The 22054-nt window shown below is 38.0% G+C and overlaps 1 protein-coding gene across 1 annotated transcript in view; it reads left to right on the top strand.

Moving 5' to 3' along the window:
• efna2 (ephrin A2) overlaps positions 1-22054 on the top strand; it is a 120398-nt gene that overhangs the window by 82347 nt on the left and 15997 nt on the right. Inside the window, exon 2 of the mRNA NM_001123420.1 lies at positions 14961-15253. Coding sequence (NP_001116892.1) covers positions 14961-15253 — 293 coding nt within the window. The remainder of the gene's footprint in view (positions 1-14960; positions 15254-22054) is intronic.

Raw genomic sequence — 22054 nt, 5'->3', positions numbered from 1 at the left:
AGAATGACAATTTGCCAAAGCAGAAAATGGGGCAGAAATACACTAAAAGCACATAAATGAAGAAAGCTAATAATATTTAAATTGCTACAGAGTGAAATTATAACCAAATAGGAGTTTTTTTGGGTGGGTGTTGGGATAAAATTGCTAAATGGCCTGGTATTTCTGAACCTGTGACAGAGATGTTCTCCAAAGTGCTTTGTAATTACACCTTGTCTTGTGGACAATAGTACTGGCTGATTAGATCTAGCTCTGTGAGTGCCGCCTTCAGCAGGACTTCACTGAGATAAACAGCTTTTTACCAGCTCCATCTAAGGTTGCTCTTGATGAGTATTTGTGTTTTGAGTGTGAAGGACTCAGAGTTTTGTAAAATGATAAATGTCACAGAGTGTGTGAATATGAGTAAAAGCAAAAATGCATTTAAATATACAATTGCATATGTCTCTTAGGAAAAGCAAGTTTCATCTTGTTAAAACCTATGATAAATAATCCAGCTTTCAATAGTGGTGTGGAATATAATCAGAGCTGAGATATTCACAAGAAGCATTCTAAGTATAGAAGGGTGGTTGTTAATGGCACATTCTCTACTTGGAGTAAGGTTCTCAGTGGGGTCCCTCAGGGTTCTGTACTGGGTCCACTTTTGTTTAATTTGTTCATAAATGACTTAGGGGAGGGTATTATGAGTAATGTATCAGTGTTTGCAGATGACACAAAACTCTGCAGACCAGTCAATACTATCCAGGATGTGACATCCCTGCAGCAGGATCTTGACCAACTGGCAATCTGGGCAGCTAAGTGGCAGATGAGATTTAATGTGGATAAATGTAAGGTCATGCACCTGGGATGTAAAAATATGCAAGCCCCGTATAACCTTAATGGGACTGCACTAGGCAAATCCATAATGGAGAAGGACCTTGGAGTCCTTGTAGATAATAAACTTGGCTGTAGCAAGCAATGCCAGGCAGCAGCTGCAAGGGCAAACAAGGTTCTGAGCTGTATTAAAAGGGGTATAGATTCACGGGAGGAGGGGGTTATTCTTCCCCTTTACAGAGCACTGGTAAGGCCCCATCTAGAATATGCTGTTCAGTTTTGGTCTCCAGTGCTCAAACGGGACATTATTGAGTTAGAGAGGGTCCAGAGAAGGGCAACTAAGCTGGTAAAGGGTATGGAAAGTCTCAGTTATGAAGAAAGACTGGCCAAGTTGGGTCTGTTTACACTGGAGAAGAGGCGCTTAAGAGGTGACATGATAACTATGTATAAATATATAAGGGGATCATATAATAACCTCTCTAATGTTTTATTTACCAGTAGGTCCTTCCAACGGACACGAGGGCACCCACTCCGTTTAGAAGAAGGGAGGTTCCATTTAAATATTCGGAAAGGATTTTTTACAGTGAGAGCTGTGAAGTTCTGGAATTCCCTCCCCGAATCAGTCGTGCTGGCTGATACATTATATAGCTTTAAGAAGGGGCTGGATGGATTCTTAGCAAGTGAGGGAATACACGGTTATGGGAGATAGCTCTTAGTACTAGTTGATACAGGGACTGGTCCGATTGCCATCTTGGAGTCAGGAAGGAATTTTTTCCCCTCTGAGGCAAATTAGAGAGGTTTCAGATGGGGTTTTTTGCCTTCCTCTGGATCAACTTGTAGTTAGGCAGGTTAGGTATAGGCATTATGGTTGAACTTGATGGACGTATGTCTTTTTTCAACCCAACTTACTATGTTACTATGTTACTATATTTTTGCAGTAAAAAACATCTGCATATACTTCGGTTTTCTTTTTTAATGGACTGTTTTACATAGTACAAACATTTATTATTTAATTTTCAGTTATCAGTTGGTCTTCATAAGAGAGAAAAAAACAAACTTCAATATGCAATTGCCATCAGTCTATGCCATGCCTGCCAGACTATAGCTGTAGGATTTTATGCTTATCTATCATCCTACTTCCAGGAAGAATTTTAACAGATTCATAGCAGAGCTTTGAACTTACCGGAAGTTGTCAGCTATATCAGGGCAAAGTGGGCTGTGCTCAAAGCTGAGGCTTAGTATTAGCTTTGCCAATGTTTGTACTTACGCCCCTTTGATGCAACAAAAATGTATGTGTAAATACATATCTGGCAGAAAAGAATGTACAGGTATGGGACCTGTAATCTAGAATGCTCAGAACCAGGGGTTTTCCAGATAAGAGGCTTTCTGTAATTTGGATCTCCATACCTTAAGTCTACAAAAAAATCACTCAAACATTAAATAACCCAAACAGGATTGTTTTTCTACCAATAAGGATTAATTATATTATGGTTAGGAGCAATTACAAAGTACTGTGTTTTTATTACAGAGAAAAAACTAATCATTTTTATAAATAAGAACAATTTGCTTATACTGGAGTCAATGTGAGATGGCCCTCCTGTAATTTGGAACTTTATGGATAATGGGCTTCTGGATAACGGATCCCATACCTGTTATTACAGGTTTGAAATCCCTTATCTTGAATTACAGGAAGGCCATCTCCTTAAAAACCATTATAATTTTTTAAATACAATTTCCTTTTTAACAGTAATAATAAAAAGTAAGACTTACGGTATGGAGATCAAATTTACAAAAAGAAAATTATCTAGAAAACCTCAGATCCCAAGAATTCAACATTATAGATCCTATACCGGTACCACTTAATTGTCCCTGAAATCCAAGCCAACATATTAAATGCAATACTTAGGGGCACATTTACTAATCCACGAACATCCGAAAAGCGGCCAAATGCGGTTTTTTCGTAATGATTGGTATTTTGCGATTTTTTCGTAAATTGTCGCAACTTTTTCGTAGCCGTTACGACTTTTTCGTAAATTGGCGTGACTTTTTCGTAGCCATTACGACTTGCGCGAATTGTCGCGACTTTTTTTTGCCGTCGCGCCGAGTACGAAAGTTTCGGAATCATTCAAGCTTCAGTATCGTGACTTTCCTTGGGCCAGGTTGGAGCTGCAGAGTGCCATTGAGTCCTATGGGAGACTTTCCTTGGGCCGGGTTGGAGCTGCAGAGTGCCATTGAGCCCTATGGGAGACTTTCCTTGGGCCAGGTTGGAGCTGCAGAGTGCCATTGAGTCCTATGGGAGACTTTCCTTGGGCCAGGTTGGAGCTGCAGAGTGCCATTGAGCCCTATGGGAGACTTTCCTTGGGCCAGGTTGGAGCTGCAGAGTGCCATTGAGTCCTATGGGATGCTTCCAAGCTTGTTTCATTGAAATCTGCCTGTTGTACTTTTAAAGGAATTGGGTGGATCTATTCTCTCTATGCAGTTGGATTTTCATGCAACTAGTAACTAAATTAGCTTTTTAAACAACTAAAATATATATTTATTGTGTATTCTCTTGAATTGAAACTGTACCTACTGTAAATAACTCCACTGTATTTTCCTAGATGTTATGTGTGTACCTCTGAAATCAGACACTCAGTCTGCAGTGTGGAAGAGGCCTAAAGTACTTATGGCTTATACATAAATAACAATCCTGTCATTTTAACCACTGAGCCAGAGGCTTCGATATTCTTCATCATGGCTCAAGGGGTTTGGCCCTGCATCTCATTTGGAAACAGTATTATTAAGCATCCACTGCAAATGAAAACACTTGCCAGCACATCAAAACAGACTGGCCTAGTAGGATTAAGTCAGGAGGTCGCCCCGATGAATGCCTGTGAGACACTGCAGTCTGAATAAAATTCATAGCTCTTTACTGGAAAAAGGTCATGCCATGCACTTCACAGATATACAGCTGTGTCTGATCTGGTTTCCAGTGAGCCAGTTTAAAAACTATTGTCTTGAATTGCTTCATGTATATGATCTTGTAACACGGCATTTCATGTACTGGTCACATCCCATTTCCTTTGGTCTCTCTGGAAAATTTTAATTATTGATCACACACTTCTCAAGGAAGTCCCAAGAGGGAAGAACTGTGCCAACATTGGTGTGCCCCACCTTGTCTTCAACCGGAGTTTATGATGAACCTTAGTCCTCAACAAATTACAAGGTGTCTGCTATCATGGTTATACATCTTCCCACAGAAAGCTGACAGTTTTAATGAAGCAAGGGGCACATATCAAATCCCACACAAAATATTTTTTTAGCTTGTGTAAAAGAGGCAGACGTCTGCTCCATTTCGAAGGTCATCTGCAGAGGGCTCCATTGGTATAATTTGTGATGACAGTTAATCAATAGTTCATACTGTACATTATTGCACAGTCCTTGGGGCTCTATTTATTTCTTGAGCCATCCAAAACCAATAGTACTCAATTAAAGTTCTCTTCTTGTTCTACCTCACTTTTTCTGAGGTGTTTCATATGCTCCACTTGTGAAATAGCCATTGAGACCTTTGGGGAGTAAAGATCTTTTTTTATATAGATCCACTTAAACGCTGCAAGTCCTGGCATTGAAGCTGTGTTCATTATTTTAAAAATATACTTCAGGGTCACATTAAGTAAAAACAAAAGGGAGACCTTCTAGGACAATATTAGTTTCCCAGGTTATCACTGAAAAGTATTCCAAAGAAACAAGTAAAATTCACCAGATCCCTAGATGCACTATAATTCTTGGCAATGAACCCCTTTCTATTGCAAATTTAAGTGGGTGTTGATTTAAGGACCAGCAAATCAAAAGATTATTCTGTAAGGTATTAATTTCCAATATATGTGAAATAGTTTTGTGGAGCCAAATAAACTACAACCATTTAATTTCAGAACTAACTTTGTTTTTTTGGTTCTCGCAAGGTAGAAAATCAAAACTATTCTGTGGTGCATCATATAATCCCCCCTGCATATTGGACTCTTTCTAACAAAACTGTCACAGCATAGGGTTAAGGAAGGGTAAATTAATGATCTACCTTGCAATAGCCAGGATTGGGGTACCTTCAGCGCCGGATTTCTAAATGACGCGCCCCGAGGCCGCCCCAATTCGGCGCCCCCTACCGCCCCCACCCGCCGTGCGAGCGCGCATGCGCAAACCACCTCCTCCTTCCCTGCCGCCGCGCTAACGCGCATGCGCATGCGCCAAAGTTAAAACTCCCATACGGAGCAGTGGGGAGAGGTCCCCATTGCTCCGTATGGGAGCAAAATTTTAAAAATTTGCGTGCGGCGGGGCGGCATGCCGCCCCTATGTTTATGCCGCCCTAGGCCCGGGCCTTTGTGGCCTCGCCACAAATCCGGGCCTGGGTACCTTTAGTCTCCCCGTTTGGCCTGGTTAGCGCAAGAAATTAAAAAACAATAGGCAAAAAGGTATGTTTAGCACAAGCCATTGAACTCATGTTGAACGAGAGAGTATACTACCCCTTTAACCTATTCAGTCATTTACAAAGTCTACTAGGTACATACACACAGGAAAATTGTGCCTATTTTATATGATATAGAGACAAAACCAGGTCAAGAAATAGAAGAAAGGGTATGGGAGCGTGACTTTGTAGACATTAAGTTTTGCTACAATTTTTATTTTCATGGAATACCCTTTAGGCTAAAGATCACTCACTGATTTTTAAAGCATAGTCTCATCAGATCTCATCTACAGACAGGTGAACAAAGCACAGCATAAAGAGAACACTTACCTCTCACATTGTTTGCTTTATTATGAGCATCTGTTGATTAAGATGGTCAGAACATTAGTTTCTACATTGAAGGTAATATTTACTAGCTCATTACATGAAATTTGTACCCACATCTCTTTTAATTCAAAACCTCAGTGCCACAGAACCATTTTTGTTACTCTAAATCTGCTTGACTGTGTTTTAAAATTAGGATATTCAGTATATTGGGCAGAAAATCAAAACTTGAACAATGAAGACAAAACCAGCACTAATGATAAGGAACGTGACATGATGGTGTTTGTTTGACTCCACCACACACATCTGATCCTTCTTCATCTGTTTCTCAAAGTGTACAATTTATAATATCTAATAAAGGGTAATTTAACAAATTTGTCTGTCTGCAAGGAGCTCTGAGATTTTGATTTAAATGCAAATTATTTCTAATCCTTGCTCATTGCCTAGACTTTAATATGAAGAGGAGTTTTGAAAAGTGCTCCAGCAAATTGTTCTCTTGTATTAATTTTACATTTTAAAAGTTACCTTGCCAGGGGCAGGGTTGGCACTACTGAATTGTGAGAATAAAAAAGAACTGCCCTTAATTAGTGTTTTCCCTGTGTGATCAGGTTGCTGATAAGGCTAGTAATGAGATGGGAGGCTCATTTCAGATATTACCAGTCTTGTTTCATCTCCAAGTGAATCACTTTATCTCTCTGTGTGTGCCCAACATCTTATTTTGTGCTCTTTTCACATCTTTGCCAAAACACTTGGGAAAGCATATAAGGCAACACTTAAATAGGGGGAATGTAATAAAAGCCATAAATGGACAGAAAGTGTGTACAAATAAGAATAAAAATTTGCATTTATCAATGTAATATTGTTCATTAGACTGTTATGGCATTGCGAATTTTAATTGCGCATTGCAAACTTTTTAAGGCATGCATGAAGGTGGCGTAATCTTTCGAAGCAAACGTAACTTTTTCATTCAGAAGTTTTTTTACATACACTGCGCACTGTCACAAACAATAACATTTGCAAACTTTCTTTCACTCTCAGAAGTGGTTGCTAAACAGATTCCAGATTTGTAAAGGCCATATTAATTATACACAAAGGCAAATTTGTCTGCACAGAGGCATACATTTTCTCATTGCAAATGATTTTTTTCCATTACCAACATTTGTTATATTCCCATGGCATTTTTTATTTTTAAGTTAAGTACACTAGCAATAGCAACAGATGATTTATCATAAACACAGTTTTGTCACACATGTGCCTGTTGTTGTACATTTGTCATAGTTCTTTAGTTAATTAACATGATTATCAACACTAATACACACTGTAAGCCCATGTTCCATGACAAAAGACTTGATTATGTGCAAAGAGATTTTTAATGCATTTGCACTGTCCTCATATCCTCACTCTCCATGCACATCCAGTGTAGAAGTCTATAGTGGGTGTAAGTTGTAGACCCATGTGTCTCTGTTGTCTGTGGTTGCCCTTGGTCTTTGAACACATCTTACTTTAAAAATACTTTACAAAGTTAGAATACCTCAATCAATGACAAAAAGCATCAGATTCACATATATAGTATGCATTAGATATATTAGCGCTGAGAAATTCAGAATAATAATTGCTAATCTCATTTTTTTCTATACACAGTATGTGCAAGACTGTGACATCCTAAAGCCTACAAGGCAGTCGCATGTAGGGTTTTGCTGTGATAACATGCTTGTCCAAATATTTTCATTTGTATTTCTAGAGCTCCTGCACAGGCCATTTCTAGAGCTCCTGCACAGGCCATATGCTCCTGCATAGGATAATTTCCTTCACTTCCTGCACAAGAGAGCCATAGCATTTAGCACAACCAGTGCTCTTCCTCAGGGACAAACCAGATTTGTGGTTTGTCCCTGAGGAAGAGCACTGGTTGTGCTCGAAATGTTGGAATTTTTTCAATAAAAACACTTTTTCTTTTGTATCAAGTCCCTGTGTGTGCGGCACTCTTTCTATTATATTTTTGTTTTTGACCTGCACCAAGGGCATTTGGACTTGTATAGGGTGTGCTCCTCCCTGTGTACTATATATCTTATAAAAGCATTGGTCAGTCTGACTAAAGGCTATGACAACTGCAAGAGGGATCTGCAGTTGGCAATGAGGGAACAAAACATAAATATATATGTAGCATTTAGTGCCAGCATGATTTGTCACATAATATGTTACTCATATGTTTCACATTATTCAGTGTTCGACTAAGCCTGTTGTATTCCAGATTTGTCCCGAACATTCATATGTGTCTGGAATTTGCTAGTATGTACCTTTAAAAGCTGCACCTGCTTCCATGCTCCCACTGGCTCACCAGCTTTATTAAATGCGGCAGTATCTGCTCACACTATAAGGCTGCATTTCCAGAGGCCATCGATATGATCCTACCCATCATGCTGAATTGCCACTTACAGGCCCAGTGGGACTCTCTTTGTTAGCTGGAGCAATCTCCATTTAAATAGAAATCAGGCGGATGAATTCTTCACACAGTGGAGTGAGACAAGCTACTTTTTTGGCTTTTTTTTATTTTTTAAAAGACAGCAGTATGGTACTAAACTCTCAGCGAAGCAGCGAACGCTCTTTGTGCTGACTGGAACAAAATAAAGATGGACTCTCGGAACAGAGTTCTATAATTATGATGTTGATGTAAACAGAGCGATGAACTGAATTACTTTTTGCAAAGCCATCAACTGTTTAATTCTAGCTGTCTTTTTCTTTGTTATATAAATCTGCAGTCATGTAATATGTGACAATGAGCAGAAAGGATTTTGTAAATAACAGTGAATTTAGAAGGTTAGAGAAATATTTATTAGCCGAACATTTACACAGCCATTATTCTTAGTCATGTCATCTTGTACAAAAATGTAAGAGAGAAATATTGGAAGGAGAGACCCATGGGCATCCTACCTGCTGGACCCCATGCCAATTCTTTAGCATTCCCTCCCACACTCTTAGACCTTACCCTCTGCTCCCCTTTAAGGTGCAGTGAGACTCTGAATTACAGCTTTTCTTTTGTACAAAAGTAGTGGAATGCTGAGTATGGTGCAGGGAGAATTTGCCTTCCTGGTCCTTGTAATAAGTTCCCCCTTGAGCTTCCAGCTTGTTCTGAAGGACTTTTTGGTGCTCATGAATTATTCTCCATGCTTTCCAGCCAAAGTGTCACTGACCCAGCTAGTGACTCCACACAGGGGGCTCTGCCAGCATTTTATCTTTAGTTGTTTAAAAGGAGACTGACAGATGACAAGCGTTCCTGTAGAGCTCTCTGCACTTGTCTTCCCTTGCAAACATATTACAACAGGCGTCTTATTTACGCCTGTCAATCTAGTCAGAATATATGAGGGGGTGGAGTGCACAGATTTGGAAGAGTGAATGCAGTTAATTCTTTTTCTGTTTTGTATTTGCGTATCAATTAGACTGCCCCAGCACAGCTTTTAGGAACCTCTGCTTCAAGTGCTAGTGAAACATTCTTTTATTGTTTCTGCCAGAGCAAAGCATTTGAAGAATATAAAGATTTTGCCCAGCAAAAGTCTTTTCAAATATGTCTATATTAAAGGTGTAACCGACTCTGTTAATAGTTGGAGTGGGTAATCTAATAAAGTCACGGGAGAGAAAGACAAATTCGTGTTCATCTGTTGTTTGCAAATGACTACCCATAGTTTCAGTGAGAGATGAATTCCCTTAGGGGCTCCTCTAGGGCATGACAAGTTAATCCAAACAGCAACTTCCAAACACTCTCACACTATGTGGACTGGAGGCGACACATATATTCAGAATTTTCCCAGTGTACGCTTCACATTCACACCAGGGACCGCTACTATTAAGTTCTCCATTTCTTCGTTGTCTCAGACTGGCTTCCATTCAGAAAAGCCCAGAGCAAAATATTTTATTGTAAGTGTAGCAGGCAGAGTGGTGTGTAGTCACCAATTGTTTTTCTAGATAATTATGATGAATTTCTACTCTACCTGTCAGATGCTCAGAAACAGAATTGTTGCGACAGGCCTGACACATCACTGCCAGCGCGGCAGATTTATCCAAGGGAAAGTTCAGTGGATAGAATCGGCAAAATTAATTGGTGAGGAAACCCTGCTGTGAAAAACGTCAACATCTCTCTCTGGGGTTTAACAAGGGGGACACAGAAATTTTGTCAAATTCGTGCACATAAAATCTTACAAGATATTTCAATTAATTCTTGCAAGAACGGAAAAATGTACACTTGGGATAGTAATGTGCTTGTGAAGAGATTGCTACAATTCACAGTTCTACAGCAGAAATACAATTTGACAAAATAAACTGGTTGGTTCATCTTTTCAGCTTAAATGTTAGGGCTTTTACTTAATAGCACTGTTTACAGCTCACCCATTTTACCATATTGTTTACTACCACACTTACTGGTTTTTAAAGCTATTGGCATATGGAATGCTTCTTGGCTGGCAAAAATGCACGCTAAATCTCATTCTGCCACCTCCCATTGACTGGAAATTCCAGACAGTACAAGAACTGTCTAAAACACTGAGTCGCTAACCCTCTTTCTGTTGCTTTTATTTCCTACCCGTGGTTTGTCCTTTTGATTTAGTGCAGGATTCCCCAGCTATTGTGCAATGATTCATTCAAAGCAGAGTTCCTTGTTGCAATGTACAGATTGTCGGCAAAGATTTATTTCTACTATAGGGAATATTGTTTCTACCCATGATATCTTTTAAAGCCAATTATATTTATATATATATATATATATATACTATATGTAATATCTGCATTTATTTATAGAGCAACAGCATATTTTGCTGCACTATACTATGACAAATCTCTCTCTCTTTATATATATATATATATATATATATACATACATAAATGTGTGTGTGACAGTAAACCTTGTTTTAATAAGGTATGCCACAAAACATGTCACAGCAACAATTTCAATGAGAATAAGCGACAATGTTCTATATTAGTTAAGTGATATGGTGAGCCATTTCAGGCAAATGTCTAGAGATAAAGTTTATTTCATGTGTATCTGCCTTTAATTACCTTTACTAATAGGCACCAAGTTTATTGTTTGCATTGGGCTATTAGTTTTTTATTTTTGCACCTTGTGCAGGAATGTTGTTACAATAGAAGTATTCCCCAAGGTGCCACTGTATTCTAATGCTGTTATTAGTGTAGTTTACAACGTGTTTTCATACTTTGGAACAATAAACAAAACCAGAGAAAAATAATTTATTTAATCATCTATTCATCTATTTCTTTTGATTATGTCTGGCCAATAAGAACGTAACATCAGCCAAACAGGGGGTCTTTATGAAACACATTTCTCACATCCCCATACAACCTTAGCTGTGTCCTGAGTATGAGGAAACGTTGTTTTTTTTACTTAATGATACTCAAAAAAGACAATGGTCTTACTAAGACACAGACAATACCAGTGGCAAAAAGATTGTAACCGCTGCCTTCCCGCACTAAAATTAGAATGTGTGTTCTTCATAATGGCTTATCTTTTGGCTTAACTTTTTACGAAATCCTGGATTCATTTCAGGACGCTTTGCAGATTCTGCAGAGTACTGAACATTTAGCTAAACTCATTTAGCATTTAAACATTTAACTGCAACCTCAATATAATGTGACTTTTAAGAACAAGACAGTGGCAAATTTTTTGGTCACTGATAAACCTAAATAACTATATTGACATATGGGGGTATCAGCATCGTGTTGTGTGGATGATTTTTTAGCAGAGTCTGGCCTTTACTTTAAATAGAAAGAAGAATGCATAGTGGGAAATACAGGAGAACCAAATAATAATACTTGTGCAAAACCCCATCTTTTAGGAGAAAAAATATTCCCAAATATGAGGCCAAAGAGTGTCAAGAAGATAAAAGAAGAATATCCTACAATAATGCAATCTATAAGCTGATCTGCCTGGAAGAATAGGCCATAACCATTCCAAACCAATGTGCAATGGCCGACATATATTCCCTAAAAGACTTAAAGCTGTTATTGCTGAAAAATGTATCTCTAGACTATAATGACATGTGAGCATTGAAGCCATATGCAATCAGATTAATTCTCTTTATAGAAATAATTTCTTAAGATTTGTTTTTGTTAGAAAAATGTCATATAAAAAACATTTATTACATTTTGGTAAATGGGACCATGTTAACAGCATTTTTTTCAAATAGCATTGAAAAAAAGATAGAAGGTTGTAGAAGGTCCTTTTGGGTGATGATGTGATGGCAGATTCCATTAATATCTTTAAGGGATGACTTCTTGTACAGGCATTATATCCAGGGCTATAGCATTCTCAAGATTTACAGTTATTTTTGATTATATATATGCATGTAAATTTTTTATGTGTGTGAGTATGTAAGTGTATTTGGAAGTTTGTGTGTATCTATATATGTATGTGTGTATATGTGTTCTTTATATGTGTGTGTGTATATGTATGTTTATATTCACTTGGGATCCTTTGGAAGGGTTAAACTTGCAAACATGTTTTTGTAACACACCAAAATAAAAGAGGCTGATAACTGAGATTATGGCATATTGCCTCATTTTCAGGGAGAGTAACTTTTACAGTTTGTGTTATCAACTCACTGTAAATAATCCAATTATCATTCTTATATAATCCAGATTACAATTCTTACATAATACAAATACTTTTTTGTATTAGTGTGTTGTAAACAATTAAAATGTGTTCTCCTAGGGCGAGGCAAGTGCATACATACTACAGGATGCCAGTTCCTTACCAACAAAACCCTATCATGCTTTGATTAATCTGGTGTTATTTTTATCTCAGTATTGCGCCTGACTATACGTAGCAGCACAGCAGCTTGCCAGGATATGTATGTACCTATTTTTGTCAAAATGTTATTGTATTATTATTATTATTGTTATTTGTGTAAGGTTATTGTAAACTAATAACAAGGTGATTTGTCATACAGCCAGAAGTGAAGAATTTTAGAGAATGACAATTACTGTTGTAAATTGGCATAGTAAGTCATATATGTGCATGGTGACAATGCAGTTGTGTTGTCCCTTGTTTATTGCGATAAATCCTTTATTTCTGTTGAGGTTAAATTTCAAAGTTGTAACTGTATTTCTTTTGTTCATAGATGGAGGGATATTAGTCTTGTATGGGCTTTTGTTTCTGAGATGCTTTGGTGAATACAACAAAGTAATGGGCGTATGGTCTAATGAACAAATTGTCTGTTGTGGGAGAAAAGTTCATGTGACACCATGCAGGTTGGCAACGCTTTCCCCATTATGAACAGCAGAGAAAAGGGAATAAACTGGAGAGGTTTCTGTCACTGATTAAAATCGTACGACTACAATATTATATTTGGCAGAGATGAAACTTTCACTTTCGGAGGGCAAGCTTTTGCTCTTGCCAACCAATCCCTGTCCCCCGAGGAAAAAAGTTATGTATATATCCCACTTCATAAATCTGTGCCTGTAACCTGATTTCTTCTTACGCAAATGTGTCAAGATTTAACAACTCCGAGAATATTTAAATGTTATACTTAATATTATAATAAAAAATATAATGAACCAAAAAAGGTTTTACTATTGCTTTATCACTTTTCTCTGGGGGTAACATTAAAAGTTATGGTATAAATTTTTTCCTACTCATATATGCTGTGGCTTAAAGTATCTCAACTGCGCCAAAAGCAATATTTGGGAGGCATGCAATGTAGAAAGACAGGAAAATACATAAGGGACATCCAACCTGTATTGGTTCAGCTTTTTTTAACTACAATAAATACAACTTCCAGCCCTCATAACAACCTCCAGCTATTGATGGGAAATGTACTTACACAGTAATTGGAGGTGGATATCTTTAATGTACATACAGTAAGCTTTGTGTAATTATTACAAGATTGGCAGGTCCCTTTGTTGTTTAGTGTCCTTGTACTTGTGTTGACAGTCCTGTCTGTCATATGTAATAGCTAGTTAATTCAAGTGTAGTGGTGTGTGCCACAGACATCTTTATAAACAGGGAAACCACCTAGTCATTGTTAACGTTACACACGTGGTTTCAGTAGTTGGTCACTATGGTTAATGGCCTTCCCGTAATTCAGAGCTTTCTGGGATAAGGGATCCTGTGCCTGTACCCCTTAAGCAGCCAGTTTGGGAATGTAAAAAACATGTTTATATAACCGCATTGACTACATGACAAGCAGGGAAAAATTCCCCACAAATACACCAAAATACGTTTGAACATGTAGTACTGACTCCTGGAAGTCTAAATGTACTGAATTTCTAACGTTCTACCTGTGCTATATAAAATCAGAGGAGGTTTACGGAAATCCTAAATCTCAGAGTATGAAGATCTCAAGATTTTCCCAATATTTATACAGCACAGAGGCAAAAGAACCGCTGTCAGCACCAAGCTGTGGCGTAACAAAGGCAATATGCGCACCAAGAATTTGATTATTTACACACAAATATTTCTTATACACTTCATATGGATCCCATTGAATTTCACACCAAACCAACAGATAGGAATCAGCTGCTACAATATAGCTGCTATCACCTAAGGTATACCAAAAACTTAATTCATTTCTGTCATGTTGAGAATCCTGTGAGTGAATCAGGTAACCGTGAACAACATTTAGATGAAATGTATGGCAAGTTTCTGGTATGTAACTATCCTGGATAGTTACAGGGATAGGGATAGGATTGGGGCTGAATAGGTAGGTACAAGGCATAAGGATGGAGATCTGTGTATTCTTTTTGTTAGGGAAAATAGGTTTCTGGATAATAGATCATACCTGTTCTTCATATATTGATTTTATTTTCAAATAAAATAAAAGTAGACAGAGTCCATCTTGTTAATTGGCCTAAGAATCCTAATGACACTATATACTTACTTTTACATTACACCTTTTAAACTATATAGATTATATGTTATTATAAATATATTTTTATATTTTTTATATTGGATTCAGGAATTTTTCCCCTCTGAAGCAAATTTTGTATAATAAATTAGAAGATAACAGGCCTAACTTGAAGGACCTGTGTCTTTCTTCGCCTCATCTACTTTAACTTTGTAAATACACTTGTTCATGTCTGCATTCCCAGTTTAAATATGCACGTTTTTTGCCCATACCCAAACTCCCTTTATCACACCAGTCTCTCTTGTGGGAAACACATTCCCATTTTCCTCTCGACAATTGTCCTGTGAGGAACTGTTGGCAGATATGGCTCTGTGTAATTCATTTTGGAGTTATTAAAGGCCATTCAATTCTTGTTATGTAGAGACAGATGGAGATTTATATTTCTGTGGTTGATTTGGCATTTTTCCACAAATCTACAATACATGTTATACAGTGAATGAAACTACAGCTTTATTTAACTTTGTTAATTTTTTTTTTCATCACAGGTTCCATCATGGTGACTACACTGTGGATGTGAGCATCAATGATTATCTGGACATTTACTGCCCCCACTATGAAGTCCCTCTCCCAGCAGACAGGATGGAGCGTTACATACTTTATATGGTCAATTTTGATGGGCATGCCTCCTGTGACCATCGGCAAAAGGGATTCAAACGTTGGGAGTGCAACCGGCCTGAGTCCCCAAATGGACCATTGAAGTTTTCAGAGAAATTTCAGCTGTTTACACCTTTCTCTCTGGGGTTTGAGTTTCGTCCTGGCCATGAGTATTATTATATCTGTAAGTATAAGCCTGCAGTGGAAAATATTTCTTACCTGTTAGTTGGCGGTACTATGCTTGCAAACACAGGAAACCAGTATTGATAACATACATAACCATTAGCAGAATTCAAATAGCTTTTATTTGTATCTTTTAGTGGATTAACATTTTTTGCATGGACACATTGAACGAAAAACCAAGACTTTTATGCTCACACTGAGGTCACTAGAGAAGCACAGGCGGAACACTGCTGGAACTTTTAGTAATTAACTCTCCTCCATAGGAAAGTCATTAATGTAATGGATTTCTGCTTGTAATTATCCTTTTTTTAAAGACCTTAACACAATTACCCGTTGTAATTCCACAACCACGAAAACAAGGTTTCCTGGAGTTAGTTTTCTGCAAACATTTTATATTGACGTCACTTTTTGTCTGTGTGACTAATTTCACAACAAGGTAAACTCAGAACTGGAAGAATGTTACTCACGCTGTAGTAAATATTTCCTCTGAAACCACGAAAGGTGCTCAATTTAAAGTAGTTGTTGCTAAAGATTATTCTGCTCATCACATGCATTGTCACTTCTCATCTTTTTTTGCCAAAGAGTTTAGGTTGTTTCAAACGCAGTAATAGAGCAGCTCCAGCAGTTTAGATTTATACCTTGGGTAACTAAGTTTTGGAGCCGGTTAAGGGTCTGATGGTGGGCCCCTTGTCCTAGAGCCTGTTTGTTAAAATGACCCTGATTAACACTCTGTACGACAGTCTTAGTCGTTTGGATTTCATAGCTTTTTTTTTTAAATAAAAAATGTTTCCTACGAATGGCATCTCTATATATAGGCAGGATGGATTCTGGGACTTTCCAGAGACTCTGTTCATCCACAACTATTGAAATCCCAGAATCGATCTCTTCAAAATGGAAAAAGGTAAGGAAGGGTTAAATGACTCTTTGAGTCTAATGGGGAGGGGAAATGGTCCCTTTTAATGCAGTTCAGATAGTGTTTATGTATGTCCAAGGAATTAGCTCATGTCAAACTGGAGGATATTTTTTCCCCATTAAAAGTTTTATAGCACTGATATTCTTATTTTTTATATAAAACTATCATTATCTGCAGTGCTCAACGGAGAAACAGAGAAGGCAGTAATTATTATCACCAACACAGACATTACTGAGGCTAAGGGCTGCTAACAGGACATGCTGCAAAATGCTGAAGTGGGTCAATTCGCTTGTGTTCAGAAAATTTAAACAATATGAATTAAAAGCTAGCTCTCCTATGTTTTATTCTGTATATATACCCAATACAGTTAATAATCCATTTTGTACTTTCCCTTATGCATATTTTGCTTATCAAATATCAGACCCCTCTCCCTAAATGTAGTTTTCGTCTTGGCTTTCTTTCGTTTTATTAAATGGTTATTCTCTTAAGGCAAATTATAAGACAAAATAAAAATATTTTATTTTGCCCTTTTTTATACATTACAAGTTTACACACAAGTTGGTGTGAAGCAGATTGACATTAAACCTGTTACAAGTTGGCTCATGCGGAACATCAGAAATTAGGCTCTTCTTAGTAGGAGACATTTAACCAGTAATTAAAGGAGCATGACAGTCTGTAGTTAGAAAATAAGCCTCACAGATACAAAATAGGAGTGAAATTTTATTTTTTTAAAATAACAGAAAATATATATTTGCACAATAAGGCAGAAAGAACAATAATTACGATAGAATACATTAAAGTGAAAGGATGTATCAAAACCATTAAAGAATTCCCAACAGTCCAGATGTGATGTGGTGTAAATCTCATGAACAGTGTATATATATATATTTTCACATGGGTTATTTCTCGCACTAGTTTTACCGCATGCGTTAATTTCCGCGCTGAAAAGAATACGATCGCATGATTCACTATAACTTTTGCGCGCTAAATATCGCATTCGGCTATGCGAAAATTAACACCTACTACAGGCAGGCGAAAAATTATACAAAAGTATATGATTTTTTGCAATAAAATATGGACTTACAGTGTTATTTATTCAAGTATGTGTTTCCCCTAGAGTGACGCAGCCGCCAGTTTGCAGCGAAATGTTCATTTTTAATACAGTAATTTTCTGCAAGTATTGGCGTGTATGGCTAACATGGCGTGCGTTCATTTGCACGACTATTTATATTTGGCTACAAGTTACATAGTTAGTTACATAGTTACATAGGGTTGAAAAAAGACCATTGTCCATCAAGTTCAACCCATCCGAGTAAACCCAGCACACAACCTATACTAACCAATCTATACACTCACATACATAAACTATATATATACAACCAGTAATACTAACTGTAGATATTAGTATCACAATAGCCTTGGATATTCTGCTTGTTCAAAAACTCATCCAGGCCCCTCTTAAAGGCATTAACAGAGTCTGCCATTACCACATCACTAGGAAGGGCATTCCACAGCCTCACTGCCCTCACCGTGAAAAACCACCTACGCTGCTTCAAATGGAAGCTCCGTTCCTCTAATCTATAGGGGTGACCTCTGGTGCGCTGATTGTTTTTATGGGAAAAAAGAACATCCCCTATCTGCCTATAATCCCCTCTAATGTACTTGTACAGAGTAATCATGTCCCCTCGCAAGCGCCTCTTTTCCAGAGAAAACAACCCCAACCTCGACAGTCTAACCTCATAGCTTAAATCTTCCATCCCCTTTACCAGTTTAGTTGCACGTCTCTGCACTCTCTCCAGTTCATTAATATCCTTCTTAAGGACTGGAGCCCAAAACTGCACTGCATACTCAAGGCGAGGCCTTACCAGGGACCTATAAAGAGGCAAAAATATGTTCTCATCCCTTGAGTCAATGCCCTTTTTTATACAAGACAGCACTTTATTTGCTGTAGTAGCCACAGAATGACACTGCCTGGAATTGGACAACTTGTGATCTACAAAAACCCCTAGATCCTTCTCCATTAAGGATGCCCCCAACACACTACCATTCAGTAGATAGTTTGCGTTTATATTATTTCTACCAAAGTGCATAACTTTGCACTTATCAACATTGAACCTCATTTTCCAGTTTGCTGCCCAGTTTTCCAATTTTGTCAAATCGCTCTGCAAAGCGGCAGCATCCTGCATGGAACTTATAGTTTTGCACAATTTAGTGTCATCAGCAAAAATAGAAACAGTACTCTCTATGCCCACCTCCAGGTCATTAATAAACAAGTTAAAAAGCAAAGGACCAAGGACTGACCCCTGCGGTACTCCACTAACCACACTGGCCCAATTAGAAAATGTTCCATTTACCACCACTCTTTGTACTCTATCCTTCAGCCAGTTCTCTCTCCAATTACAAATATTATGTTCTAGGCCAATATTCCTCAATTTGATCATTAACCTTCTGTGAGGTACTGTATCAAACGCTTTAGCAAAATCTAAGTAGATGACATCAACTGCCATTCCAGCATCAAGGTTCCTGCTCACCTCCTCATAAAAGGCAACTAAATTAGTCTGGCAAGATCTGTTACGCATAAAACCATGCTGGCACAAACTAATAGTATTGTGAACTGCAATGTATTCAACTATCCTATCCCTTATTACCCCTTCCAGAAGCTATCCTACTACTGATGTCAGACTAACAGGCCTATAGTTTTCAGGCTGAGAACGAGATCCCTTTTTAAATAATGGCACCACATTAGCAATCCGCCAGTCTCTCGGCACCATGCCAAACCTCAACAAATCCTGAAAAATTATGTGAAGAGGCTTGGCAATCACAGCGCTCAGCTCATTTAATACCCTGGGATGAATCCCATCCGGTCCTGGACCTTTGTTTACCTTTACATGTTCAAGTCTCTTTTGAATTTCCTCCTGAGTGACCCACGCGTCAGTAGCTAGATTACTAGCACTGGGTATATTAAAAGGGAAGCCTTCATTATCTGGCTTCTCAGATGTATAGACAGATGAAAAATAAGAGTTCAAAATTTCTGCTTTTTCCCCGTTCTCATCAACCAACGTACCCCCCCGTGATAATAAAGTTCCCACCCCTTCTTGCTTCATTTTTTTACTATTCACATAATTAAAAAATAATTTTGGATTCTTTTTACTTCTAGCTGCAATATCCCTTTCCATCTCTATTTTAGCTTGCCTGATAGCTTTTTTGCTTTCTTTATTTGCTTCCTTGTACCTGATGAAAGTTTCCGCTGTCCCAGCTAACTTGAATGCTTTAAAAGCACGTTTTTTATTACCAACCTCGACCCTAACTCTTTTATTCAGCCATAAAGGTTTTGCTTTGCGATGCCTCTCCTTGCTTACAAGGGGAATATACTGTTTTGTATACTTGCAAAGCAATGTTTTAAAGATGTTCCATTTTCCTTCTGTGTCTAACCCCATGAAAAGCCTTTCCCAGTTGACACATTGCAGAGATGCCCTTAAACTGGCAAAGTCTGCACGTCTAAAATTGAGCGTTTTAGTTACTCCCTTATAGCGCTGTCTCTGCAGCATTATCTCAAAGGAGACCATGTTGTGATCACTGTTCCCCAAATGCTCACCCACACAAATGTTTGAGATAAGATCAGCATTATTAGATATTACCAGGTCCAAAATAGAATCATTCCGAGTAGGTTCTTGAACCACCTGAAATAAAAAGTTGTCATTTAGCATATTTACAAACCTACTAGCTTTTTCTGACTTAGCCACCCCATTACTCCAGTCAATGTCCGGATAATTAAAGTCCCCCATAATAACAACTTGACCCAATTTTGAAGCCTCCTCCATTTGCAAAAGTAGCTGGGACTCATCCCCCTCATCTATACGGGGTGGTTTATAGCATACACCAATGATCATTTTCTTTGTGACCTTCAGCCCTACTGAAATTTCTACCCAAAGAGATTCAACGTTTTCATTGGATGAAATGGATTTGCAGCGAATTTTTGGACGTACGTTGAATTTTTTTGCGGCGGATTTTTTCATGCGTTTCGCAAAACAAACCGCCAATGACAAAACGCCTGAAAAAATTTGCCACGCAAAAATTCACCACACATACAAAAATTTATACAAGCGTCAAAAAATAATAGTCACAGCAACAATTTTGCCGTTTCGTGGATCTTTCGAAAGATTTGCTAATTTTTCACTAAAGATAACCAGAACACATTTGCTCATCACTAGTGGCTACTATTTATAAGCATCTACTATTTATATGATACCATTTATATGCTACCATTTATATGTGGCTAATATTTATATACACCATTTATATGCGGCGACAATTTTTATACACTATTTCTAAGCTACCATTCATATGCGGTGACTATTCGCGGGCGTAATTTAGCACATGTACCAGCAAATACCGCATTGAAATAGTCTTCGCGAGTTAAATAACGCATGCAATATAGCACGTAAAAAAGCGCGAGTATGCTTATAGTGAATCGTGCGAAAAATCGCCAAAATTAAGCCGCGGTAAAAATTTTAGCGCACAATAAAAATAGCGCACGTTTTATCGCCCTTTAGTGAATCAGGCCCATTGAATTTTAATAAGGGTGTGCCAGTCTGAAAATATATTTTATAAATATATTTATATATATATATATATATATATATTTTTTTTTTTATTTTTTTTTTTTAAAGGTAGTGACAACACAATTGGCACACAAGAGGATAAAGTGAAAATAAAAAGTTGAGGTTTTTGTATTCAGCCCAACGTAAAATGCAAAAAATAGCTGCACTCGCTTATTAGAGAGAGTGCCTGGGTGCAAACTGCAAAAGAGTAAATATAGACATAGTCATACCACAATTCTTTAAATCCTAGAGTGCTGCTCTTGTTCCAGTGCACTCTTTCGGCACTAGTACTCAGGTTTGTTGCTGCAAATGGTGTGCACCCTATGGACTATGTTATATGACTATGTTATATATATAGACAAACCGGATTCCAAAAAAGTTGGGACACTAAACAAATTGTGAATAAAAACTGAACGCAATGATGTGGAGGTGCCAACTTCTAATATTTTATTCAGAATAGAACATAAATCACGGAACAAAAGTTTAAACTGAGAAAATGTACCATTTTAAGGGAAAAATATGTTGATTCAGAATTTCATGGTGTCAACAAATTCCAAAAAAGTTGGGACAAGTAGCAATAAGAGGCTGGAAAAAGTAAATTTGAGCATAACGAAGAGCTGGAAGAGCAAATAACACTAATTAGGTCAATTGGCAACATGATTGGGTATAAAAAGAGCTTCTCAGAGTGGCAGTGTCTCTCAGAAGCCAAGATGGGTAGAGGATCACCAATTCCCACAATGTTGCGCAGAAAGATAATGGAGCAATATCAGAAAGGTGTTACCCAGCGAAAAATTGCAAAGATTTTGCATCTATCATCATCAACTGTGCATAACATCATCCGAAGATTCAGAGAATCTGGAACAATCTCTGTGTGTAAGGGTCAGGGCCGTAAAACCATACTGGATGCCCGTGATCTCCGGGCCCTTAAACGACACTGCACCACAAACAGGAATGCTACTGTAAAGGAAATCACAGAATGGGCTCAGGAATACTTCCAGAAACCATTGTCAGTGAACACAATCCACTGTGCCATCCGCCGTTGCCAGCTGAAACTCTACAGTGCAAAGAAGAAGCCATTTCTAAGCAAGATCCACAAGCTCAGGCGTTTTCACTGGGCCAGGGATCATTTAAAATGGAGTGTGGCAAAATGGAAGACTGTTCTGTGGTCAGACGAGTCACGATTCGAAGTTCTTTTTGGAAATGTGGGACGCCATGTCATCCGGACCAAAGAGGACAAGGACAACCCAAGTTGTTATCATCGCTCAGTTCAGAAGCCTGCATCTCTGAT

This window comes from Xenopus tropicalis, chromosome 1 (genome assembly GCF_000004195.4).
Source record: "Xenopus tropicalis strain Nigerian chromosome 1, UCB_Xtro_10.0, whole genome shotgun sequence".
Classification (NCBI taxonomy): Eukaryota; Metazoa; Chordata; class Amphibia; order Anura; family Pipidae; genus Xenopus; species Xenopus tropicalis.
Note: the sequence above shows the minus strand (reverse complement) of the source record. Positions and strands in the feature narration are given on the sequence as shown.